Source organism: Rhipicephalus sanguineus, chromosome 11 (assembly GCF_013339695.2).
Source record: "Rhipicephalus sanguineus isolate Rsan-2018 chromosome 11, BIME_Rsan_1.4, whole genome shotgun sequence".
NCBI lineage: Eukaryota > Metazoa > Arthropoda > Arachnida > Ixodida > Ixodidae > Rhipicephalus > Rhipicephalus sanguineus.
In genome coordinates, this window is record NC_051186.1 from 23,591,878 (window position 1) to 23,619,603 (window position 27,726).

General features: G+C 47.2%; 1 protein-coding gene across 1 annotated transcript in view; it reads left to right on the forward strand.

The window, feature by feature from the left end:
- The first annotated feature begins 204 nt into the window (after positions 1-204).
- The window catches only part of LOC119373634 (delta-like protein 1), a 63,003-nt gene continuing 35,481 nt past the window's right edge, over positions 205-27,726 (forward strand). Inside the window, exon 1 of the mRNA XM_037643687.2 lies at positions 205-282. Coding sequence (XP_037499615.1) covers positions 214-282 — 69 coding nt within the window. The 5' untranslated portion in view covers positions 205-213. The remainder of the gene's footprint in view (positions 283-27,726) is intronic.

Here is a 27,726-nt window from a genome sequence, read left to right on the forward strand (position 1 = left end):
GCCAGCTACTGTCGTTTTCTGGACCCGCTGTCTTCGCAGCAGCACTGCTTTCACCGTCCAGCACGCGTCCGGGGATAGCGGGCCAGTTGACGGACGAAGCGACGAGCAGGAAGCGTGACCCAGCCGGGTCACCGCCAGGCGGAACTTGAACTTGCCTCCTCACTCACAAGGCCTCTCTCCCAGCTCGGAGGAGCCAGCCGACACTCGGCCAGCATGGTCTCCCGGTGCATCTTCTTCCCGCTCCTCCAGCTGCTCCTCCTGACCGTTCTGGCGGCGGAACCGGTGAGCGCCACATATTCGCAGCCGCAGGAACTCGGCCATCGGCGCACGCCGAACAAGGTCGCAGTGCGAAGGCCAATTATTCATTTGTCGAATAATGCGGGCAGGGAGTGTTTGGCAGAACGAAAACAGACACGTATTATACGAGATTAGTATGTGGAGTGTATTACACAATTCCATTCGGTTGTAGCACGAGGTAAAAAAAGAATAATGCTTATATGGGTTCGTTCATGCAAAGTAAGGTGTTTATGCATCATATGTCTATAATGTAATCCAAAGAAGGCAGAAGTTCGGGGGAAGAGGTGAAAAATTCAAGAACAGGGGGTGTCACCGGAGCTAACTTTTGGACTAGCGGTCTTGTCTTCTTCGAGGCTGCAACTGAGGTTACAAGACTGCAGCATCGACTGAGGTTCAAGGTTGCAGCCTTGAAGAAGACAGTACTGCTCCTCGAAACGTTAGCTCCCGCCGACACCCCGTGTTCAAGAATTTTTCAGGTCTATGCGATGGCGTTTACTTCTGGTATATGGATATGGTTCTGCGATAAACTGCTAGTGTGAAGAAAATTGTCCGTGTCAGCTCTCTTTTCGTGCATGCGTGTTTATTCCCGCGCTGTTGAAATTAACTCGCCCAAACTTTCACGTTAATCTGCTAGTGTAAAATAGTTTAAGAATTTCATGGCTCTGCTTCTGTCTTCTGTGCTCGAGCGGTTGGATGTTGTTAATCTTCATATGTTCGGTGGGAGAATGCTGCTTCAGAAAAAGTGCAATCTTGATTCTTGGGTTGTTCTTGGGTGCGTTGCATCTCTGCGAAGCCGAACCAGTATGCAAGAAGTCGTGTTTAATAGACTACGGGTGTGGAAGAATGCAGCGTACGGACGGTTTTACTGTGTGGTCAGGGTATACGTCTTCAAGAAGAACCGTAGGTGTAAACAGAAACAATTATTATGCGGCAATTTGCGAACGATAGTGCAGATAGGAAGCAGCGCCGCCGTTGTGTTAGTGGATGTCTTGTTTAGTGCCCGTGTTGAAATTCCACTGCTATTATACGATTGGTCAGGTTCCTCCCTTTTTTTTCTTTTTTTTTAACAAGTTACGAAAAATATTGAGAGCGACGTCACATCAAAGCGTTTTCACCGACTTTCGGAGGAAGAGACGCGAACAAAATGAAAAGTGCGTGCTCTTATCACATGCTCACAATCGTTTAATGGAAAATTGCGCAGCTGCATTCCGCGAAAGAGGAATCTGGTTGAAGGTGATGCTCGGCTTTCGCTTACCATACTTACTTTTTTTTTCTTTTTCGTCATTGTTGCATTTCACTTGGATGCACACTTTAACGTTTGACATAGCTGTGTATACAAATATTATGCATTTTGGCTGGTAACGTTACGCATTAGCACGAGTTATCGTCGCGTGAAATGTGAAACAAGTTAGAATCAGCGGAGCACCGGTTGAACGCGGAGGTGAATCTCATTTGGAGAAATGCAGAGTGAAAAATAACGCTTGATAATCTTCTCATAGGAAACCAAATCGCAGGATGGCAGAGACCGGAGTCGTCTCGCTCTTCTATCGAACTTTAGACATTCTTCTGCCATGAACTACTGCCGTTATCGGAGTATATCATGCGCAAAGCTTTTCTACAATAACGTGCGTAACGCGCGTAAAACTTTTTATAGTAACAAGGTGTTTCATCGACTCAGTTCCTAGTCATCTCGTACCTCCATCGCATACGACACTCACTTATTCGACTAGGTGGTGAGCGTGCCTCGACGTCTTGCAAAACAACAAACCGGATACATTCTGACGTCGCAAGTGAAGGCGTTACCGATATGTATCCAAGTGCAAAATGGATAACCGCTCAACCAATTCGAAATGAATCTGCACAATTTAAGAGATAAATCTTAATTCTACCAGCTTGAGGAAACAGAATTATCAAAGTTCGGGCCTGGTTGTCTGTGAAATCTGCAAGTTTCGAAACCACGAATCAGCGTCTCTTAAGCAAAAGAAGAAAAAAGAAACGTTGTTAAAAACATGTCACTGACCAATGTCAAAACAAAATAAGATGACGTTTCGGGATCCATACGAATCCCTTGTTCACAATTGTGAACAAAGTTGTGGACAAGGTTGTGAACAAGGGATTCGTACGGATCCCGAAACGTCATTTTAGTTCTTTTTGACATTGGTCAGTGACCTGTCTTTTAACAATGCCTTTACCTGAGCACACGGTATTCCGTCGAACTCTCGACTAAGAAACAAGCATGCATCGCAGCTGTTTGAGGCAAGTGCCCCTGCCTGGTGACGGCGGAACGACGAGGTTTATCTACACAGAAGTGTTCCGGAAGGAGAGGGCACCCGCGGTCAGCTTCCACGATGATGGCCGCGGTCAACGCTTCTGGAAGTGTGCGATCACTGCAGTGTAATGACTCCATTTTATGGCCGGCGCACTTGTTCCTTAACAAACGACAAAAAAAAAAAGAAGAAGCCTTCGAAAGGTGACCTTCAAGAACGTATCCGGGAGTGCTGTAGATAGCGGTCTGTACGCGACCTTCCCAGTCGTGCGACTGTAGGATGGCCGGTGGTATATATTTCGGCGAAGACGAAGTGTCTTCCCATATAAGCATACTGGCTCACTTACTGAGGTCGTGGGTTCGATTACTGGCGACCGATGATAATGATTGTCCCCGGGGGGTCAATTAATCAGGAGCTCTCACCAACCTTTCACATACACAGTGAGCTGCCAAATTTATGTACACGTCGGTGGAGCTGGCCTGGGTCGTAGAGCCATCCGTGAATACGTGAATTCTGTCAGCATAGAAAGTTTGCAAACAGTCCAGAGCTGATTAATTCAAGACCAAGGTAGAAAGGTCTTTCTTGTTTCTGATTCCTGGGACGGAAAGGCGCACTTCGGGTTGCACCAGAAGGCGGATGGCGAACGATGGCAGCGAAGCGCAGTGAGAGCTGACGACGTCGGAGAACGACGCCTGTGGTCGTTGTTCTGGCAGGTGATGGCTCGCTTGCAAACTTTGTCACGTGAGCACATCGACTGGTTCGGAGCTTGTTGCCCTGCGAGGTGCCGTCGATTACATCAAGCAACAACCGGCTAATCGATGGGCAATATTCTGCGACTCAAAGGCGGCTCTACCGTGTACTTCGTCGGCATTTCGTCGTGGATCGTACGAACAACTTGTGTGGGAGATACGAGAAATGCTGCCCTATGCGATTGAAAAAGGACACGACGTTGTGTTTCAGTGGATACCAAGTCACTGCGGTATCTCCGGCAACGACCTCGCCGATGAAGCTGCCAGAAAACACACGTAGATACAAACTTTGTTTCTATACCGTTATCCAGGATTGACGCGGCTGGATACCTAAGTAGGCTGGCGCAGAACATGACACTGCAAAAGTGGCAAACATCACAGTTTACACACCATCGACTGTATTCTCTCGACCCATCTCTACGACTGCGACTACTACCTGGTCTTTCCCGAGAGGAAGGTACAGTGTTGTGCCGTTTGCTTCTGCGTGTAGCATTCACCAACGCCTACTCATTTACGATCGAGATGGCCGACAACGCCGAGTGCAACGACTGTGCTGATGATGAAAGTATTGAGCAGCTTTTGTGTTACGGCCCGACATACGCAAACGAGAGGCTTCACCTCCGCACTGCACTAAATCAACTTTACGGAAGCGCTTTCACTGTCGAGAAAATATTGGGACCATGGGGCGACTTTTCTTTTTTTGAAAGAGTGACTTTTCTCTCCTCCTCCTCTATAACCTTCTTCCCCATTGCAGGGTAGCCTACCGGGCTCAGCCCTGGTTAACCGTCCTGCCTTTCTTTTATTTTTATTCTCTCTCTCTATGCACACGCGAGCGTACAAAGCTGCAGCCGTTGCTGGGATGTGAACCCGCGATCTTCCACTCAGCTGGCACCGTACCGCGTTGTAACAATAATTAAAAGGGTACCGAGACAAATTTTCGAAGCTAATCTCCTGTATACGGAGACGGCTCTTAGAAAGTGTGAAGCTGAATAAATGCTGATAAGATATTTTATTTTTGATATTAAAGTCAATTTTTGCATGGCGCCCTCACTGACATAGACACTAGCGTGGCGTTAGGCTACAGTGTCAATTCTGGTGGCTTCACGCGCCAGTATGGCGAGTTGTGATGACGTCAGGCACCAAAACACACAAAAATGGCCGCTTGCGCACCACCAAAACATTCAACATTGCTGCTCGTGCGTCACCAACGGAGCCAGGCAGCAGAACAGCCGTGAATACGTCACGATATCTTGTGCGAGCACGTGACGAGAAGCTCATGCCGTGTCGTGATGTCAGGGTACAGTAGGAACAGAAACGTTCTTTTACAGACATGTAACTAATTTTTGAGGGTGCTCTCATGCTTGCCAGTACATTTTCTAGGTTCTTGAGGCCTGAATTGGCCTTTCATTTGACGCAAAACAACAACTGAAGTGTCAATACTCCTTCGATGGAATCCCATATTGGGTCAACTAACAACGTTCGAAGTCGAGCGTCGTCAGGGCTGCTGCTGATTACCGTAATCTGCATAGTTCCCATGGCCTTACCGGATTTCTTTGATGTAAGAAGGAAACGGCAAAAAACCAACCGTACGTGCCGACGACGTCACTCTTGAATAGTCTACGAGTAAAGTCAAGCGCACCAATGGAACCCTTCTTCCCACCAACACTGTAAATGCCGAAGAACGGAAGATGTGCTGAGTCCCTCTTTGCCTTCTGTTGTGTCGCCTTTCCTTCGGCACCTGCGCTTCAAACACCTTGAAAAATGCACTTCGTAAATGCCCCAACTTTTCTTTTCAGCTTTTGTTCCACCTCTCTCGTAAGAATGGTATTTGGAGGACAGTTTTAGGGCACTCAAGTGCTCACGTATTTATTTCTTGTGTACAACTGTGTTATTGCATTTCAAGGTTGTTTTGTATGACGTTAATGCATTTTTTGTCGTATTATAATACCAGTGTTGTTAAGTACCAACGAGTAGCTGGCGACTCTTGGTAACATCGCGAGTAGGCGAGTGAGACCGGTTTAATGCAAGTTCCTCAACGTTACCTCGAGAATACCATCCGACCATCGCCTGCAAGGCCAGCCTCGTGTACTGTTGCCGCTTACTTTTGACTAGCATTAGTTTTTTGCTCCACTGAACTGGTGGCTCGCGTGACATGGGCAAAATAAGTAAATCTTAGTTTGATTATACCTTTGCTTCCAAATAACAGATGATTTCTCTTATGACCGAGATAAAGTCCACGGGATTCTCAAGACCATAGCTCTAAAGAATGGGGCTCTTCCCAGCAGTGGCGTAGCCAGGAAGTTTGTTCGGGTGTGGTGGGGGTGGGGGTGGGGCGGGGCTCACGTTGCAGCGCGACCTCCTCATTGAATTTTGCGAACGACAAGTATATAAATAACATGTATTACCGGTGACAATTTGTATTGGATGCTGCAAATCACTTCTTGAATGCTGCGCACTGTCAAGAACGAGTAAGAAATGTGTTTTTTTTTAATAAAAATCTTATGTTGGCATGCCCGCAAAATCTTTCCAGGAATAACTCTCTTCAATCTTTTCATTTTTTTATTTTTTGTGTGTAAGAGGTACGGTAGATATCACGTAAACTTTGGAACTGAATCAGTTTTAAACCGAAGAAGCGCCCGATAACAAAAAATGAAGTCCACAATATAACCAAGACGAGATCAAATATTTTAATGCAGATTGTTTACGCAAAATGTTCATCTTTTTGCACAAATGCATGATGCGGCCAGGGAAAAACAACAATGGGAAAGTACACCTCGAATACGGGCAAAACATAAGTAACCGGAAACAGTGCGCAGTATGCTTACACAAAACATCACAATTGTACATTTAAATATGCAGTCAGTATACGGAACTAAGCAATGATCACTATACATAATGTCCAAAATAAGGCAAAAGAACATGCTGCACAATCACAAACTGATATGTCCTTAGGCCAAGCTGCTGTCTCGGACGCACCACGTGGACGGAACTATTAAGGAAGAACGCAGAAATAACGAAAGAAACTATTTCAAAACTGTTTTAAAAGTGTGAACGACTATTTTGCACTCAATATAAAAGGAGGGTTGTCGCTTCTAGTTCAAAAAGCAATGAAGAACAAAAACGACAAATGAAAGTAACAAACAATGCCGCTAGTACGGCTTCCCAATGGCTGAATTTGTTTGGTAACGCCGCGTATGCCGACCTCTCTGTGAACAAGGTGAAGCTGTTTAATGTCCACCAGATGCCCGTATTCGTATGTTTATATTAGGTCACGGTGTTAACTGCTAAAAGGTACAAAATCCCCACGGCTTTAAAAGGCGGTGAAAAATAATATTGCGTCACAACACGCGACAAAATGTATTCGCAGCCTTGCGCTAAATAAATGTGAAAAATAATCTCTGGGGATTATTAGCTCATCTGAACTGGGGATAAAAAGATCATTCGCATGGAGTGTGTGAGCGGACCGACTATTCGTCTGGCGAGGTGATCTGTGAGGACTAAAAGTTGTCTTGTAGGAGTAACTGCACGGAGAGTAACTGTTAGACCCGGGGACGTTAGTCCTTAAAAATTTAATGCACTGGAACGTGCGTCGCCTTGTAGACCTTCTTGGTTAGGAAGAACACAATGGCAGACGCCGGCTGCGTGAAAGCAAGGTAAAAATGGGAATAATCTGACCAGAGTCAATTTTCTTCTTATTGTTCACAAAAGAAAAAGAGTGATACCCTGTTTCACAAACTGCATGGTTGAAAAAATTCTTGCAGAAAAGCCACCTTCCAGAACCTTTCAACTGTCGATGGCATTGTCGTGCTCGAAAACAAAAAAACATTTTAGACGACATCCTGGGTGGTTTTCGGTGAAGATGGTTATTTCGGACGGCGCTGTATAATAGAACGAAAAAAAGAAAAATTTCAAGGGGGGGGGGGGGGGGCTGGCGAGGAGGCTGAAGCCCAATAAATCTCACTCCCCGGGTGACGCCCCTGGAGCACAAAAAATTTCGGGGGGAGGGGCTGAAGCCCCATAAGCCCCCCCCCCCCTGGCTACGCCCCTGCTTCCCAGTGAATGCATCCAGCACGTGCGTTCCCACGGGGTTCCCATTCAGAGCTGCTCGCGCACGACAGGAATGGAGATGGCGAGGCACGGTCACGCCGGAAAACTGTAAAGAGTGTGGCGGTGGCGCGCTTCCCTCGGCGTTGTGTGGTGGCGCTACTGTTGTCTATGACGTAAAGCACTGCGAGCAACCAGAGAAAGCGGGACGGCTCAGCCCGCTCACGCGCAAGGTCAAAGCGGAGAGGCGCCGACAGCAACGACGCGAATGCAGACAGCGAAAGCGGAGAATGGCGCCAAAGAACCCGAGACCTCTGCAGTCGTCTCACGCCAGAGGAACGAGAGCCGTATATGCAGCAGAAACCGTCCGGCTGGTAATCCGTACCCATACGAATCTTGCGGCCCCTAGAATCTCGAGGCGAAAGCCTTAGACTCATCATCAAACGCGCAAATTGACTGTCGGCGGCATCAACACGAGTGATGCAAAAAACGTCATCACGTGATGACGTCACCATATGACGTCCTCATGACGTCACAGATGACCAAAATTTGTGCCGTCATCATGAAGACATCCCGACGTGACGTCAAATGAAGTCATCGCATGACATTGTCGCTTGGTGGGCCGATCACGGAGGTAGTGCAAAACCAGGTTGGGTGCAGAAAGCTTTGGGAAGGGGGCGTGGGAGGACGTCGCCTGAGAACAAAAAGAAGTTGGCTTTCGCCTTCGAGTCGTCTTAGGCGAATGCATAAAAGACCCTGTGAGTTTTTTTTTCCTTCTTCTTTTTGATTCAGCGGTAGTGCCCACGCTCAACATCGTCGCAGTATACTTATTTCACACTTCCGCAAGGCCCGTGATTCGGTTTCATACATAACCACGGGAAAGACTACGGCGTTCACGAAACTTTGGGCTTTGGGGATGACATCTTTGTCTTTCATTATCTTTGAAAGAGGCCCCCTTTCCTAATGCTCGCTCTTTTGTAGGGGTGTGCAAATATCCGAGTTTCGAATTCGAATCGAATAGTACCTAATGGAATAGTTCGATTCGACTTTCGAATAGCTAGTATTCGATGTTTCGAACAATTCGACAGGACGAATATCTACAACGCGACAAAGGCCAATGGTGCAACTTGGTTAGGGTGGGGTGGCAAAAACTAACGCTAACGTCGTTACAGTAGGCCTTTCGTTAAAACTTTCACTGACATCCTGGTTCAAAAGCGAGCGCATGCTGATCTTAAAGAAGATTATGTCATTTCCGCTTGTAAAGAGAGAGATGAGAAAACTGTCAAACCCTTCACAACTTCGTTCCCGAAACGAAGGCACGGACTTGTCTTGTTGCGTAGTTCGGTCGCGTATGCCGCAAGCGCCGTAAAACGTCCTGACTTTGGCCTGCGAAACCCTCGGTCATTGCGTTGCTTGTAAAAATTTGTTCACGCTGGGCAGTCGCCATTGCCGCACCGAACCACTCGTTCAGAAACTTCCATCGTTTCAGCACGCAGTTAAAACGCTGCTGTGAACAGGGGCCCGGAGCACCCATGGCGATGAAGCGCAACATTACCGTTGTCAGATGAGCCGTACTGCGCGACCATGGGGAAAAAACTAGCTACCGTTACCCCTCTGTTAGTCGTTAGGAGGTTTGGAGTGGAGCTGCTGACTGGAATGGCGGCTCTTCTATCAACATGCTTGAGCGCCCATAAAAACTGAAACAAAAGCCACTCTCGAATAAAACTGTTGTCACGCCGTAGCGTTCCTGATTTTTCCTTTGTCTTGCCGTATCTGGCGTTACACATTTCGTCTAAATATATAATTTGATACTCGACTCGATATTCGATATTTTTGGCCTTTATTCGATTCGAATTCGATTCGAGGTGAAATTTTACTATTCGCACACCCCTACTCTTTTGTGCAGTCTACGCAAGGCTTCTACGAGTTACCGGTGGCGGCGGCGTGATTCGTGCACTATGCCGCCGTCATCGCATAGTTTCCGGGGGTGTGCGGGATTGAGCAGGCCACATGCGTGTTCGTATGCGTTGTTTTCTAATCACTCATGATCTCTCGGTCGTGGGCTTGTCAGCAGTCAGCCCTTTCTGATACGAAAATCTGATCTTTTATCCAGGTGGCTTGTCACTTCACGTTTCCACATTTCATTCTTACGCGGATATGAACGCGTCACCGTCGTCGCTGGCTGCAGCAACTGCAGTTATGCGCTGCTAAACACGTGGATGACGGCTCATTTCGCCTTTTCACGATCTGACGGCGTATGCGCCCTCCCCCAGCGGGAGAGTCGCTTAACGCCTCTTGGTCTCGGAGGCTTTCGTTCTGGCGATACCAGTTGTCCCGTCCCCTACCCAAACCCTACCACAACAGCAGAAGGCAGCACAGGAAAATGAATCGGGCCGGATTCCCGGCATGGACGGTGGCTTCTCGTGTTTTAAATGCGAAGCATTTCCTAGCGAACCTTCAGCACTTTCGGCACTTTGATCGTTTCTATCTACGTATCTATCTATATATCTACCTATCTAGCCGCCCACGTCTGGATCGTCCCGAGATCGTCCCGATGGTTCTTCGTTAGCGCAATCGCTCGTGCCCTTCTTCGTTCATGACCACACAGATACGTGCCAAAGGTGCGGGAGGGCACGAGCCACCCAGAACCACATACTCTGGGAGTGCTTGCCTCCCCCACCCAACACCCAAAACGGGCAGATACCCGAAGAGATCGACAAGAAGATCACCAGCGAGGAGTACGAAACTCAACGGGACACAGTTCGGCACGTCCTCGAACTCCCGGACCTGCAGAAACCCGGCACGACGGACCGCTCGCAGGACGTCAGCTAGGGGAATCCAGGACCTCGGCTACCAACATGCAGCAAAAGACACGAGCAAGCCTACCCACAGAGACAAGGTCCAGCACGTGACATGCCACCCTCGCAGCGCGAGGGGCTTCCTTCGCGGCTGAGAGGCTCGCATGCACGCAAGAGTCTCCACCACCCCATTCACATCTCCTTGTTTTGCCGGATCGTTCAATAAAGTTGTTCACTCACTCACTCACCACGTCTGGAGGCTCTCATGATCGCCTCCTTAACTTGGTGTAGACCAAAACTGGCATGAGAGGGTAAGGGGATTTGACGAATATGACTGTCGGGTCATGAAATGAATAACGTGAAACGCATGTCGGGTACGTCGTCCAACCCTTTCTTCCAGACACGTGTGGCACATACCCGTTTACCACGGGCTGCGGTGCACGGGTATGCGCCACAGGTGATTGACACTTTATATCTACCCAGGAACGGCGAGAACAGATATTAAATGCGAGAGCGTTAAGAAAAACCGACATCGGCAGCGTTGACCCGACGAATGGAAAGAATGAAAATTAGGATCCCAGCAGGAATCGAACCCAATCATTCTGCATGGCAATCAGGTATTCTACCACAGAGCCACGCCAGGTCTATAAACTGGTTTGGAAAAACAGCCTATGCAGGCGTAATGTCGGTGCAACGTCAGTTGTGATTGTGGTGCTTGCTATTTATAATTTTACAAGAAAGCAATAAACGCTACATGATACTCCTACAATGTGTATACTCCTACGATACAGGCGTCATATCAGATTAACGTGTGTGGTTGCAGTGTTGGCTCCGCTTTTATAGCAGTCTAATAAACATTACATTTGTATTCCTAGTCATATTAAAGCATTGCTCAACCCCGGAGGGATACATTAACTAATGTTACGTGTGATATTCACATCATCGCGGCTAACTTGACTTCCACTGATTGCAGGGCTAGAACCTTTGCATACATCAGAGATTTGCTCTCTAAGCGCCAGGCCCTTCTTCGGATCGGGGAATATGGCCCGTACATTATGGGAACACGGGGTACTCCTCAGGGAGCTGTGTTATCACCGCTGCTGTTCAACATTGCTATGATGCGCCTCCCAAATGAATTGGCACGGGTAGAAGGCATTCAACACGCAGTATATGCCGATGACATTACAATCTGGACCTCCGAAGGGAGCATTGGGGAAATGCAGGAACGCCTTCAGCGGGCCGCATCCATAGTCGAGGCGTATGCCAACGATTGTGGACTCCAATGTGCTCCAACCAAATCAGAGCTTCTGCATGTTAGAGCGAAGCCAAGAGACAAATCAGCCATACACGTCTCTCTGTCTGGGGTTCCCATCAGGGAGGTGGAGGAGCTTCGGATTCTGGGCCTGTTCATTCACCACAGACTCAGGCCGGACTCCACTATTGCGAAACTCCGGAGAGTAGGCGAACAGGTAGGGCGCATGATCCACCGCGTTTCCAACAAGCGGGGCGGTCTTCGGGGCAGGGACGCGCTTCGGCTCGCTCGTGCCTTCGTGACTAGCCGGATACTCTACGCCGTCCCATACCTTCGCACTAACAAGCACGAAGACGACAGAATAGATGCCATCATCCGCAAGGCGACTAAGCGAGCTCTGGATCTCGCTGTGGCTACCTCCAACAACAAACTCAGAGCGTTAGGTGTGCTCAACCCAGGAGTTGCGGGAGGTCCACCTTGTGAATAATATACGCGGCTCATGCAGACGGCCCCCGGGCGCCGCCTGCTAAGCCGATTACAGATCCAACACGTTTGCCCTGCAGAGGAGGCGGAGCGTATTCCAGAACTGTGGCACCATGTGCTCTCGGTCTCTCCGCTCCCCAGTAACATGGATACGCACACGCACGAAAGCAGACGACAAGCGCGGGCTCGGACGCTTGAAAGACAACACGGCTCCCGACCTGGTGTATTCTACGTGGACATAGCAGGGCCTTCGCCCTAGGGATTTTACACGGCCTCTGTAATTCACCAGGAAAAACACGTCAACGGGCTCTCCTTCCGAGCGCAAAATTCAGAGCGAGTTGAGGACGTAGCGATAGCGCTTGCTGCCGCGGATCCCAATTCGAAAGTCATCATCACGGACTCCCGTAAAGCATGTGATCACTACTTGGCAGGGGAGATATCCCCCTTAGCCGGCCAAATTCTAAAACGGGCTGCCATTGATCCGACCCCAAAACGAATTATATGGGCTCCTGGCCATCAGGGCTTACGAGGTAATGAGGCCGCTGACGCGGCCACCTGAGCGCTTACCCACCGGGCTCCTCACCCTGGCTCGGAGGCCAATACGCCGCTGCTGCGGTTCAACGAAATTCTCGCGTATTATCGTGACACTCACCGCCTTTTCCCGGCTCCTGCATGAGTAAGGCGGATGAGCGAACTCTAAGGCGCCTGCAGACAGGTACTCTACTCTGTCCTGCAATATTAAAGCACTACGACCCGAACACGGATGGGCGGTGCCCACACTGACCTGTGATATCTTCCACATGGTGTGGGCATGTACTAAAAATCCCCACCTGCCCCCTTCCCCTACCCCTTCACGAGAGGCATGGGAGACTGCCCTTCTCAACTGCTCCTAGTCGCAACGAGCTCTGGTGCGACGGGCGCGAGACGGGGCCTCGTCACGCGGTGTCGCGGACTAGGGACGCCGACCATGTAGCGGGGTTATGCTTTGACCCCCAAGCTCTCTTTCTTTTTCTTTTTATAATAAATGTTTTTTCATCATCATCATCACATCATCGCACCATAAAGTGCACTTAGTCCGCCAGAACGACGCAGTGTCCTCTTCATTTCTTACGAAGGTGGGCGATGGCCTCGTGCTGACTGAGGTTGAAGCCAGATTGATTGACGGCCGCTTTGTAGACTAGGCTACGTAGGCCACATACGTCCAGGTAGTCTAGGAATACGACAAGCGCCATCCACTGATGTTGGTCTACGTAGCATTCAGGCGTATACCAGCCTCGACGGCCTATACCTCCCCAACGCGAAGGGTGACTTCAGATTCCGACATGTCGCCTGCTCTAGCGACAGACAATTTGTCGACGAAATTACCGAAGCATCCACGATTTCCAACAGCTGTACTATACCTCATACTTCAGTACACATGGACCCCTCGTCACCGCGATCACGACCTGATCCGATAACAAGTCATGACCAGCTCCTGGTGCTCACTGATCACGAGGATGATGACCTTGTTCAAGAACTGTCAAAAACTTTTTCCACACATGCACACGGGTTCGTGAAACATGGGTGCGTTCTCCATCATAAGGGACAAGTATAAGCACTACATGTCAGCTTACCGCTTCTGGTGTTGGTATAATACCCACGTTGCCGTTGGCAGCGTTACACAACTCTAAAGAACTGGTTATAACATATGCGGCTCTTCAACCTATATGTGTTCGTATAAAATTTATACAAATATTTAGCGTCATTTTGTAACGTTTCGCTCAGTAAAAAAAATTACGCCACAGTCACCTTCCCGCCGCATGCTTCGCTTAACATCGACTCCCATAGTACGTGGGATCTGCCGAATTTTTTTTTGTTTTCTTTACAATGTGACATCGTTAGTGATATCTATTACATTCGGAGGTCCCATAGTTGCGAGAACTGACGGGGGGACCTCCTAATACTGAAACACATCCACGTTAAGTGTACATCAAATGCAGCATAGAAAAAAGAATGCACTGATAAAAATTTTACTGAATAGCTAAGGAGAACGCAAGATTTACAAATGAAAGGAAAAAAAATAATTAAAAAACTGGCATGGTATATAAATCTATGATTATGTAATAGTATAAGCTGAAGAAAAAAATGCCAGTGAAAATCTTTATGATGCAGGCATCAATAAATCATCGAAACAGAGTGAATACAATAAAATCAAATACAAAAGTAATATACAAAACAATCAATACAAAACAATATACAAATTGCCGCTACGAAACAAATGCAAGGTGAACTCATCTAGAAACAATAACACATATTCAGAGGTAATGATAGCCAATCAAGCATGCACAATAATAAAAAAGGAATGAGCAAATCATATTAAAATAAAAAAAAGAATGCCAGATTAGTGAGTTAGTGTGATTCCTCACATAAGGTCATTTGCTGTGAAGCTAGGTTTTGAAATATATGTATTGATGGCCATGGTTTAATTTCGTATGGTATTAAATGTCAAAATGATATGCCTGAAAAGAGGGCAGTTAGTTTTCCGTAATTTGTCCGAACGTGGGGAAGAAGTAGATTGCCGTTTGAAGAGAACCTGGCAATGTATTTATAAGCAGTTCATTTGAGTTAGCCGGGATGGAGGTACGTGCCGCATTGCTTAAGCTTAAAAATAAATTGAAATAGCTTTTGTTTAAGTAGTTCTGTTAGTGGCAGAATATTTAGGTTTTGGTATAGCGGTTTAGAGGGTGTAGAAACATTATTCAAGGTCATTAGTCGTACAGCTTGGTTGTGAAGACAGTCCAGGTGACAGTGATAAGCCCAAGACGATACGCAGATGAATATGAATGTTGGAGGGGTACAGCTCTGGAAATAACTACGTGATTTAATGATTACATGTATGCCAAAAGAAACTTTCTGCCTTAGTGAATGAACGTAAAGATTATAATGTAGCTGCTTATCTAATGTAACGCCTAGAAACCTGGCGCTGTTCGTAACCGGTATTTCATTGTCCCCTATCGTGAGCACCGCGGGTGCCACTTTTAATAATGGAGAATGAAATATTACGAATGAAGTTTTAGTTGGGTTAATGCGCAGGCAATTACTACTGCACCAGTCACTGACATTTCTTAAGTCGACGTTTAGCTTTTCTAGAAGTACGGGGATGCTTTTATGAGATGAATATAGGGTTGTATCGTCCGCATATAACAAGATGGCCAAATGTTAGGGGCAAATCGATAAAAAATAGTGGAGGGCCCAAAATAGACCCTTGAGGCTTTCCTTGGTTAGTAATTTTGGGACTCGAAATGCTACCGTCGACTTGAACAACTTGCGATCTGTTTATTAAGTAATAAGGCTCAAGGCTGGACCTGTAATGCCGTAAGATGTGAGTTTATGAAATAGAACGGCGTGATTAATAGTGTGTTTAGTAAGATCAACGAAGACTGCACCAAGTAGTGAACCGTCATCAATAGCTAGCTTGATTTTGTCCGTGAAACTAATGAGAGCCAGTTCACTTGAGAAGCCTGGACGGAAGCCAAATTGATGAGCAGAGAGTAAGTCGAACTTTTTTTAAGTATGACGTTAGGCGTTTTTATGAAATCTTTTCCAATACTTTACTAAAAACTGGAAGAATGCATATCGGACGGTAATTGTGAATACATTCACGATTACCTTTCTTGAAAATGGGAGTTAGCGTATTTTAGTGAAGTTGGAAATGTGCCGTTTTTAAACATTTTGTTGATGTTAGAAAGAACAGATGCGATTTTATCGTTTACTAGCTTAACTCTTGAAGGGAGAATGAAATCTAAACCAGCCCCGGTTGTTTTAAATGATGATACGACAGAGCAAACTTCAGCGCTAGAAGTAGCATATAAGTAAAAATAATGCGGACAGCGCGGGGGAAGTGATGGTGTGTGTTGATTATTTTCGGTGTTGGCGAAATGGTTGTTAAAAGCGTTAGCAATATCAATTGGCTCAGTACATGTGCTGGATGCAGTATTTATTTTAGTTAATCGCGCATGGGAATCGCGTTTGTTCAGGAACTCTTTAATTAGCTGCTAGTTTCGTTTAGTATCAGTTCCGTTAATCAATGTGAGCTTTTCAAAATATTCACGTTTTGCACGTTTCAAAGCTGCACCAAATGTATTCGAATGTTTCTTATAGTGAATTTGTAGCGTTGTGTTAAATGGTTGAGATTAGAGCTGTGCACGGGCCGTATTTCCGAGCCCGAGCCCGAGCCCGGCCCGGGCCCGCTGACTTTGTCGAAGGCCCACCCGAGCCCGACGGCAAAGGGCTGCGAGCCCGCCCGGCCCGGCCCGACGTACAAAAACACAATCCCGGGCCCGGCCCGGCTTTTTGAAGGTTCGCTGCGAAAACAAAACATCGTTTTCCGGTAATTGGGCATTTTATTGAGCATATCAAATATGATCAAACGACACACGATGAACAGTCTCTATAACACAGATTACAAATTACAAGTAGACGGCCTCATGCCAGCAACAATGGAGTTCGCTCGCCAAAGCCGTCACGTGTATGGGGTATGCCCATGCAAGCGTCAGCTTGCACGAAGGCGATCTACGTCGGGTCGCTCGTCGCTGTCGCGTGCATTTTCACTCATATGGGATTTAGCCTTAAATCTAACGCGAACAGTCGCGTGGCGCCGTCACTAGCTCAGGTGGTGTTACTTCACTGCTTGTCGGAGTGCAATAGAGGCAGTGCTTTACCTGCTCCCCTTTTGTGTAAAGTAGCGAATGGAAAGGAAAAGCGGTAAAGGGCGGTCGCGGAAAAGGCGCTGTATGCGTGCTGGAAAGCGATTCCCGCTCATTCTCTATATTTCGGGCTTGAGTCGGGCTTTGTGCAGGGCCCGAGCCCGGCCCGATGAAACTCCAAGAGGCCCGAGCCCGGCCCGGGCCCGAGGTGAAAATACGTCGGCCCGCCCGAGCCCGGCCCGCGGGCCGGTTCGGGCTCGGGCTTTCGGGCTACCCGGAGCCCGTGCACACCTCTAGTTGAGATATTAGCTTCTTGTGCATTCTATCTTCTTTGGAAATGGAGCGCAATAATCCGTTAGTGGGTTTCTTCGCTCTTTAAACCACCGAGAATTTGGGGCATACGATGTGTTATGCAGCTTGTTATTAGAGTAGAAAATAAGTCGCAGGCTTGCTCAAGAGATTCATTTTGTGTGACATCTAATTGGTTGACTAAGGAAACAAATGTTTATGCGTTAAACACCGATGTCGTGAGTTGTTTATGGTTTGTGGGACGGGACAAAGGAGCAGATCCTATTCTGAGAAAAACAGGACAATGGTCACTAAACTGATCGTCTATTACAGCCGCAGAGGAGCTCGTCGTCAAACTGGACAAAATGTGGGCAGTTAATATACGTATTAGTGCCCGATGGATCGGACCTAGCTGTGATTAATGAAAAGAAGCCAAAGCTCTGAAAAACGCGAACATCGCATGAATGACTGTTAAGGTCAAGTATGTCGTGTTTTTATTTTCAGACAGGAAGGAAACAGTCGGGAGGGAGCATCGCGCAATGCGACAGAAAGAAAGAGAAGCGCTACGTCATTTTCCCCACAGGGCTCCCGAGTTTGTTTGTTTTTTTTTTTCATTACGATGGCAGTTATATGGACACTGTTTCTGCCGCCGTGCAGTTCCGTACCACCAAGAAACACAGACCGAACGGTATTCTACCGGACGCTTTCTGAGTATCACGTTTCAATCGCCGAGCATTGTGCATATGTACTGTTGTTTATTACATTGTTACAAACGCGGATATCCAACCACAATTGACGTTGCCCCGACATTACCCCTGCATATATAGGTCTCTTTACGACGCAGTTTCAAGCACTGGCATAGCTCTGTGGTAGCGTACTTGCCTGCGATGCCGAGCGCCAGGGTTCGATTCCGGCTCCAACCGTGACTTTTATTCTTTGCGTCCATTCGGATTTTTCGCTCACTGACAACGCCGCCGACGCCGGATTTTCTGCGACACGGGCTCCTTAACGCGCTCACGTTCGTATTTCCAAGGTCTATTCTCGCGGTTCTTGGTTTGATATATAGACTGAATCACCTGTGGTGCGTGCCAGCATCACACGGGCCGTGGTATGCGGATGTGCACAACACATGACTGAGGGAAAGGATTTCAAGATGTGCGCATGACTTGCGTGGTGCAGCATCTATGCAGGACAAAACAATCTTCCTTACTTTTGAATATCTTGGTGAACAGGGGTGTCTTTTGAGACCTTAGAGCCAACAGGTACGAGACAATTCAAAACGCAGGTGGATGTCAAGACATTGCAACTAATTATCACGAGGAAGTTCAGCCGTAAAGGTAAGGCCCCGATTCACTAAAGACTTGTTTCGCTTGAAGAGCCTGTTCTTCCAGCCTATATATACCTTCACCTACAAAGATGAAGTAATCGTCCATATAACGGAACACACGGGAAGCTACGCCACCTATTCTTTTATTACTAGTTCTATTCACTTTAGATAAAAAGATGTCGCGACGGACACACTCCTGAATTCTGAATGTATTACCACGGCCGCTACAGACATCGCCAGGGAATGTACGTGGACGAGAGATACATGCCTAATAGACCCAAAAAAGCCTCGAGAAAATGCGCTCGTCATTATTATCCGCCATGCACTCCTTTACGGCCACCAAAAGTTATGTTTGCAGGATTGCATAAAACACAGCTTCCACACCTAAGCTGCATGCTTGGCACCCTCGTGGGTTATTATCCTTTAAGTACCGTACCAAAGCCGCCGAATTAGGCAATATAAACGGATTTTTTAGCTCCACTTTAGCGAGGTAGTCTTGTAGGAACCCTGCCACAGCACGTGTGCCTTTTTCGGAAACAACTGAGCCGAAAGGCAAGTTTATGAGTTTTTACAGATAAAAAAAAATTCGAGAGATCCCACGCCTTGTGGGAATCTGTTTCAAGCGAAGCAGTCAGCAAGTACTTTTATGCTGTATTTTATGGCTTTGAGGCAAGCGTTACGAGGTGGATCGACATGTCTGTGTAAGCGTGGTAGTTGTGTGCACATCGTGGGCTTACCAGGAACGTAGACAACGCTGGCTTAAAGGGTAATTCATGGTGGGACGCAACGTCAGCACTCACGTTAGAGCACATATCCCAGTATTATCGACACGAAGTGCATTTTACGGTGCAATGATGTGAATATCCTACGTAACTTTCGTCAATGTATTCCTCCGGGGTCGAGCAACGCTTCAATATAGCTTGCTGAATCATACGAATATAAGTGTAATGTTTATTAGACTGCTATAAAAGCGGAGCCAACACTGGAACCATAGATGTTGATTTGATATGACGCCGACTACATATGTGTTTATTGTTTTCTTATAAAATTAGATAACCAGCACCACAACCACAATTGACATTGCACCGTCATTAAGCCTGCATAGGCTGTTTTTCCAAAGCAGTTTCTAGACCTGGCGTGGCTCTGTGCTAGTATAGCTGACTACCACGCAGAATGCTTGGGTTCGATTCCTACTGTGATCCTTTTTATTCTTTGCATTCGTCGGGTCAACGCTGCCGATGTCGGTTTTTCTTAACGCTCTCGCATTTAAATTACCAATGTCTCTTCTTGCCGTTCCTGGGTAGATATAAACTGTCAATCACCTGTGGCGCATACCCGTACACCGCGGCCTGTGGTAAACGGGTATGTGCCACACGTGTCTGGAGGAAAGGATTTGACGAGGTAGGCGACTGGACTTTCACGTTATTCATGTCATGACGACAGCTATATTCGTCAAATCATCTTACCCTCCCATGCCAATTTTGGTCTACACCAAGTTAAGGAGGCGATCACGAGAGCACCCAGACGTAGGCGGCTAGATAGATAGATAGATAGATAGATAGATAGATAGATAGATAGATAGATAGATAGATAGATAGATAGATAGATAGATAGATAGATAGATAGATAGATAGATAGATAGATAGATAGATAGATAGATAGATAGATAGATAGATAGATAGATAGATAGATAGATAGATAGATAGAAACGCTCGAAGTGCCTAAGGTTCGCTAAGAAATGCTTCGCATTTAAAAAGCTGTATATAGAGACATCCCGGTACTACTCTTGGCACAAGTACGCACCTTACAGAGGTTCAGGTCCTCCAAAAGGGCACTGCTTTTGTAGGGTCTGCAAGGAGCCGCTCTCCGAACGAACGGACACAGTACAAGCCGTTGTACAATGAACACGTGGACATTTATTAATAGCTTTTACATAACAGCGAGCTCGCCAGCCGAATCTTACGAATAACTACAGAAACATGCCAAATAACTCAATATAATGTCAATATGACACACACAAACAACCTAACACGCACAATGTACCACGAATGCGGTACAATGTGCGTGTTGTGCGTGTTTGGGGTATATATGTACATCTAAACGTGGGAGCGTCAGTCAGCGCTGCCAGTAGCCATGGTGGACAGGGGGATGGCTGCCGCGGTAGCTCATTTGGTAGAGCATCGGACGCGTTATTCGAAGGTCGCAGGTTCGGTCCCTGCCCGCGGCAAGTTATCTGTTCGTCCACTTTTCATTCTTCACATTTACCTTACATTTACTACTAATAACATCCCCTATACTTTTCTTGGCATTATTGTCGGTTAGTACTCATTATTATGCTCTCTCTGTCTCTCTCTCTCTCTCTCTCTCTCTCTATACATATATATAAGTATGAGAGGTGGCACTTCAAGAAAACTTCATTTATTGCGTCGACGTTTTGGTCAGAGCCTGACCTTTCTCAAGACGATTATATGGACATCAAATGAGAGGGGAAGGAGGTGAGAGAGATAGAAGGAGCGGGAGGGGGAAAAGTTTGCTTAGGGCCCATCAGGAGCGAGGAGTAACACGCCGCCGCCGACAGCGGAGTGCTTCGCGACAGAGCTTATACTTATGCGCCGGCTATTACTCATTGTTTAAAGTCGTCGCTCTATTCTGTCCCGGAGGGCTGGACGCAGAGCCGGCTCAAATTAAAAACAACCGGTGTGCGATTCAAACCGGCTGATTGGGAAAAAAAATGAGGGGGGGGGGGTTAAGTGGGTGTCGGTGAGCACTGTTGACGCGGCGTATTGTACTTTTGGGCCATGCCGAAAGAGTCTTGTCTACCGTCTAACTTGCCGAGCCTGCTCGTTTGTCTGATAAACGACGCCCGCTTCCAAAGCGAGAACGAACACGTTGATTGACATTAGCGACTTCCGGTCAAGGGCCCACTGTAGGGAAGAAAAAAAAAAAGAAGGTAGGGGCAAGAAGGAAGGAAGAGGGAGGGCGGGGCTTCCGCTTAGATTGATCGATTGCTCCTCTCTCCGAGAGCTGCACAATACAAAACAGGGGAAGGTAAAAGACGGCACACATGAAAGGGTGAAAAACACTGCAGGCACGATCACCGAAGGCATTGGCTTACACATGCATCTTTGCTGCGTATTTTGTTGGGTTGATGTTAGTTTCACTTAAAGTACTATTTGCGCTTTAAGGCACGTAAAACAGGAAGAGCACCCGGATGTTCATTTATTCCATGTTCAACGTTGTTGCATTTGTGTATTAAGTACGCTTCACGCTGTTCAAGTTCTCTCTGAGAGCGGAAAGTTCCTTGGAGTAGTGTTACTTGAACGGAATCGAAACTGTGACCTTCTGACTTAATATGTTTGGAAAGGGGAAGGTTCGGTAGTGTGTTCACATGCGAGCGGTGGTTGTTGAATCTGATTCGAAAAGGTGTATCAGTTTGTCCAACGTATTGTTTAGTGCAGATTCCACACTCCAATAGGTAGACAACGTTTGGGGAGTCGCAGTTAAGGTCACCATGTATGGTGTGTGTAAAATTACCATGCGTACTTTCAGCTATCGTGGTTGTTTGCATGTGCTTGCACACCTGACATCTATACTTTTCCCGCAGGGATGACAGCCAACTTGTCCTGTTCTTTTTGTTTTAGAGTGTAGTACATAGTCCCTCACATTTTTCGGGCGTCTGTATACCACCCGCGGCGGGACAGTGAAGAGCTTTTTGAGGCGGTCGAAGCTTTGTTCAATGATATTGAAATGCTTTTTTAGAATTTTGTTAACATTCGGCGCGTTACTAGTGAATGTAAGAATTAGGTTGCTTCGTTCCCCTTTACTTTCTTTGTTCTGATTGTGTAGGATTTGGTGGCGGTTCAGACTCACTGCTTTTTGTATTGCGTCGTCGATGATTGGAGGTGGATAATGCTGCTTTATAAGGACGTTACGTAGGCGGTCCGTGTTCTCTTTGAAGTCCTTTGTTTCAGAGCATATTCTCCTAAATCGGTGTGCCTGGGAGTATGGGATGCTGGTTTTGCAATGCCGCGGATGACAGCTCTTGAAGTGGAGGTATTGTTGCGCGTCTGTATAGACTTCCTGTAAACACTAGTTATCAGTTTACCCCCTTCCACCCTTACGTTAACATCAAGAAAGTTAATTTCAGTTCTAGAATAAGTATGCGTGAAAGAAATGTTTTTATGAACGTTGTTAAATGCATCGATAAATTTAATTAGTTGTTCTTCAGTGCATGTCCAAATAAGAAAGATGTCATCCAGGTACCGCTTATAGAAGGCGGGGCTCGTGGGATATGTTGACAGAAAACTGGATTCGATCTCGTGCATAAATATATTGGCATAGTTCGGCGCCATTCTTGTTCCCATCGCCATTCCATTTATTGGAAGAAAATATTGGTTGTCGAATTCGAAGCTGTTTAATTCGAGGACGATCTTAGCTAGAGTTTCAAGGACAATCGGGTGTGGAGAAGAGGCCGGTGCATTTTCCCTGTAGGATTTCACAAGAGCCTGAATGCCATCATCATGTGGTATGTTTGTGTATAGTGACGTGACGTCTAGTGTGACGAGAAAAGCACCTTCCATTATTGTAAGATTTTCAATTTCTCTCAAGAAGTGCTTTGTGTCAAGCAGGTACGATGGATGCCGAGGCGGAAAGTCCCTAATCAAGAAATCAATGTAGCTAGATATTGGTTCAGTAAGTGTCCCTGTTCCTGATATTATAGGTCTTCCAGGGTTGCCTTTTTTGTGTATTTTGGTAACATGTAGAAACGTCCAGGTGTGCCGCAAGCGGGAATGAGTGATTGGCAGAGCTTGATGTCTATTGCACCCTGTTTTGCAAGGTCCTGGAGGGTCGCAGTAATCAATTCTTTGTGCTGTTTTGTTGGGTCATAATCAAGGGGTTTATAGAATTTCCTGTCCTGCAATTGCCGTACGCCTTCTTTGATGTAGTCCTCCTTGTTGAGAACGACTATTCCACCGCCCTTGTCAGCTGGCTTTATAACAATATCCTCACGACTGCCTAGCGCTAAAAGTGATTCTTGCTCCTTTCTATATAAGTTAGAGGTGCCGGGTTTACTAGCCTTATAAGCTTCTATAATATCCCTTTGTACCGCTTCAATATATATATCTAAGTGTTTGTCTCTCTGGGCGTCCGGGGTCCACTGTCTCCCTGTGGCGTGATGGAATTCTGGTTTTCTATTCTGCGATTGGTTGGAGAAGAATTCTGCTAAGCGTAGATTTCGTGCAAAATTATCAAAATCCCTTAATAGCGCAAATTCTGCGTATCTTCCATTATCTGGGCAGAATATAAGTCCGCGAGACAATACTGAGCGCTCATCCGTGGTGAGCTCGGTGTCGGATAAGTTGATGATGTTTTCGCCCGCATTATTATGATCTTTTCGATGTCTGGGCAAGCTTGTTGAGTTTGGTTTTTTATTGTGGCAGCCTAATGCTGGTACAGGTGGCGTGTCTGTGCGAGTTGATGCCCTCTTTCATAGCGGCTATAGTATCAGTTAGATTTCTTTCGAAAATAACTAGTTCAGTGGCCTGTGATGCGGAAAGGGTACCCATATCCCTAGCCCGACGTTCCTCGACCCCCAGCGACAGCAGCGTTTTCTCAGAATGTTCAGCTAATAATTTGGTTAGATCCAGTGAGGCCGAATTCAGAATGTTTTTCCATGTTATGATTTCAGTCGGGTATAGATTATGCATAGCTGGAGTCCGCGATACGCGCAAGCCTCTCGGTGGAACACCAGCTTCTATATATGTTTTGAGCGTCTTGACATGAAGGTCATGCCGTACGCGCTTATCTACCAATTTTCTAATTTTGAGAAAGCTTAACGAATTTTCATGTGAAGCAGTCGCTGTACAGTCTGAGGGCGAGGGTATCGGGTGGATTGCTCGGCCATTATCTCAATCCGCGGGAACGCGACGAGCAGAGCCACAATGCCTCCGGAGATCATACCTGTTAGTAATTGGAGTTGTGCAGGCGTTAATCTTCGGTCCCTGCATCGATGAGGTGCAGACATTGGTCCTGGGTCCCTGCACCGATGGGGTGGTTTCGAGGTGTTCTGTAGCCTGTGGATGGCCGGTAGCATTCAGCTCGGTAGTGCCGTCTGGCGTGCACCGGTATTTGGATGTTGGTTCTTCGGCCAATGGTTGAGGTCCCGGAGAGGCCTCACTGCTTCCCTCATTGCGGTGATGGGAAGCAGGCGCTGCTGGGAGTCGAGTTGTCCTCGGGTGGCGTTCCGCATTGCTATGTGTCGCCGATAAGTCGCCGAGAGTTGCCCTGATGGGTGCCTCAGGGCAGTGTGCCTGACTGTGCCTCAGGGCAGTGTGTCGCAGGTGGATTTGCGGGAGGTGTTGGTGCAGTCCCTGCTCGGATTTTAGGCCTTGCGCCAGTCGACCGGTAGGCTTCGGTGTCGTTGCCCTGTGGTCGCTGGCAAGCCGCCTGCGCGTAGCTCGCAGTGACTGGCTGATCAGTACATTCCGCGGGTACTGCGCAGTCCCGTCAATCTGCCACAACGGGTCCCTGCACTTGTAGGAGGAGGTTGTGTATTTTCCATGCCAGCAAAGATACGCCACCAAAGCTCGGGTGTACTCCGTCGGCTACTAGCACCATCCACGGTGGGAAGGGGTAGAGTTCATGGTCCAGAAAAAACACACCTTCCTCTCGACGGCAAAAATGGGCTAAGTGGCAGTTAAAGTGATGACTCTCTTTGTTGAACCGATTAACAGCACGCCAGTTAGGCCGGTGTAGTCGCTGGTTAGGCCCACGTGGCAGTAGCAAGGTTACAACTATCGTGCGGATATCTGGCCTAGTAGTCCTTATGTGTCTCACCAGTCGCACGTATCTCTCGAAGGCAGTAGAGGAGTTTGAGCGGGCCACATCGTTAGTGCCAACATGCAGCACCAAGTTGGTCACACCCCGAGGCACAAAGTCCGTAAGATCCGCTATAGAGTCAATACTGTGTTTGTGTTGACACACAAACACAGGAGAGTCCGGATTCGCAGGATTGAAGTGATTGGACAAATACCTGGTTTGAGAATCACCGATCACAGCCGATTTCGGACGATGCAAGGGGTACTTCCAAATAACAGGTCTTCCTGAAGTGCGAGGAGCAGCCATTGTAGTAGTAGTTGAAGGAGTGGTTGCCTTTGGTAGCCGTATAAATATAAGTATGAGAGGTGGCACTTCAAGACTCCTCGCTCCTGATGGGCCCTAAGCAAACTTTTCCCCCTCCCGCTCCTTCTCTCTCTCTGTCACCTCCTTCCCCTCTCATTTGATGTCCATATAAACACGCAAATATGCACGAACATTTCGTCTTGAGAAAGGTCAGGCTCTGACCGAAACGTCGACGTAATAAATGAAGTTTTCTTGAAGTGCCACCTCTTATACTTATACGGCAACCAAAGGCAACCACTCCTTCAACTATATATATATATATATATATATATATATATATATATATATATATATATATATATATATATATATATATATATATATATATATTTATTTATTATTTATTTATTTATTTATTTATTTATTTATTGTGAGGACTCGGCAACGTAGACAAGGCGATTATATGACAAAGAGGACTTTAATAGGATGCAGGAAAATTTGCGCTAAACTAGAAAAGGACAACACAAAGAAGGAACACTTAAACAGATCGAGGTGGTTCCTTCTTTGTGTTGTCCTTTTCTAGTTTAGCGCAAATTTTCCTGCATAGTATGAACCAACTAGCCCCTCAAGACGTCCTGATCGACTTTAATAGGCATCATGGCACGGCATCACTACAGTACTGGTGCACACGCGCACCTAGAACAACTCCGAAACTGCGTCACGGCTAGATCAACATGCAACACAACGCTGCCAGATTACGTGCAGTCTCACATCCGACCATAGCATCCGACCCCTCTTTTTTTTTGAAGTGCTCGGTGGGCTTTCGATATCACACCCCACCCCGTTTTTTTTTTCTTTTTTAGTCTAATAGTCTTGCAGCCACCAAAACATCCACGTCTTCCCAGAATCCTGGAATAATGTGGTCCTTCTTCTTGAGACGCTTCATCTTTGTCGGAAGCTTGGCCTGTTTGCGTGTCTTGATGATGTCCCGACGTTTCTTTTGGCGCTCTATCTGACGTTGCTTGACGCGCTGACTGCGTGAGTCCCACTTCTTGCGCCTCTGCTGCCGCCGCTTCTCGCGCCTCTTCAGTGATGCCTCCAGAAGAACAGGGTCATCTCTCACCTTGATCCCTTCTGCCCTGTCGAGAGCCCGGTGCCAGTTTCGCTTCTCCTGAGCCTCTTTTGCACGTCGTTCCGGGTCATCTTCCTCAAGGTTCTTCATCTTTTCTACATTCACCTCCAGTTGACGGACAACCTTCATCTTTGCAACCTTGGGTCGTGCATCTGTCCCAAGTGACGAGCCAGTCAGGTCGAACTTACTTTACATGATGTGGCTGTGGAGATGGAAGGCAGCTGCAGGCTGGGGTCCCTTTCCCACTTTCGTGTTGCTCGCAGGGGCTGGGCTATCTTGACTTGACTTGTGTCGCTTGTTCTCGGTTGGCCTAGCATTTGGCTTGACGGCTTGTTTGTTGGCCTTGCGCTCACTTCGTGCTGGTCTCTTACCTCGGAAAGCCTCAATCATATGGCTGAGCTGCTGTCGGGGCTCATACAGAGAACTGGCACGATCCAGTGCAGCCGAGCCCAGGCTGGCCTTGGCATCCGGTCGTTTCTTGGCTTTCAGTTGATTGGCCTGTGGCAGTTGGCTGGCTGTCCGGAAAAGTCCCGGGTCCAGCGGCGTCTTCTTGACGCCCGAGACGTTTGCATGAAGCTCTTGACATTGGCGCTCAATAAAATCGCGGTCCTCTGTGCTGTACCTATAAGGTTGACGGTCGTATGGTGATGCATCCGGCACAAGGTCAATGGAATACTTGCAAGGCCCAAGTCATTGTCATCTGTGGCGAAGAGGTCACCATGCTGACGCAAGACATGTTGAACTGCAGTAACTTCTTCTCGTAGCTGTGGACCTATGTGAGCATCACGAAGCTGTGGCAACGGCATTTCCAACATAGCATCGTTTGAACAAAGTGGTGCTGCCTTCGGTTCATGTGGCGTCACTTCAGGCAGCTCTACATACTGTTCGAGGGATAACCATGTGGGCTGAGTGTTGTCCGGCAACGGCAAAAACTGCAACCAGCCTGTACAAGACGCTGCTTGTGTGAAAGGAGACGTAGGGCTACTGGACAACACAACAGCCTTAAACATTCTTGGCAGCACCGTCTCCAGGCATCGCATCATAACACCCGTGCTGGGACAAGGCTGCCAGATTACATGCAGTCTCGCAATATATGTATATATATTGTTAAGGAATTCTTCGCAGATTCACAGATTTTAAACAAAGAACTCTTTAATTGAAAAATAAGAGAAAATAAGAGGAGTACCAACGTGCGTTACGACTGCCTCCATCACGGGTCACCCTCCTTCTCTGCCCATGTTGCCAGCCTAGCATTTCGGTTCCGCTAACAATATACATATAT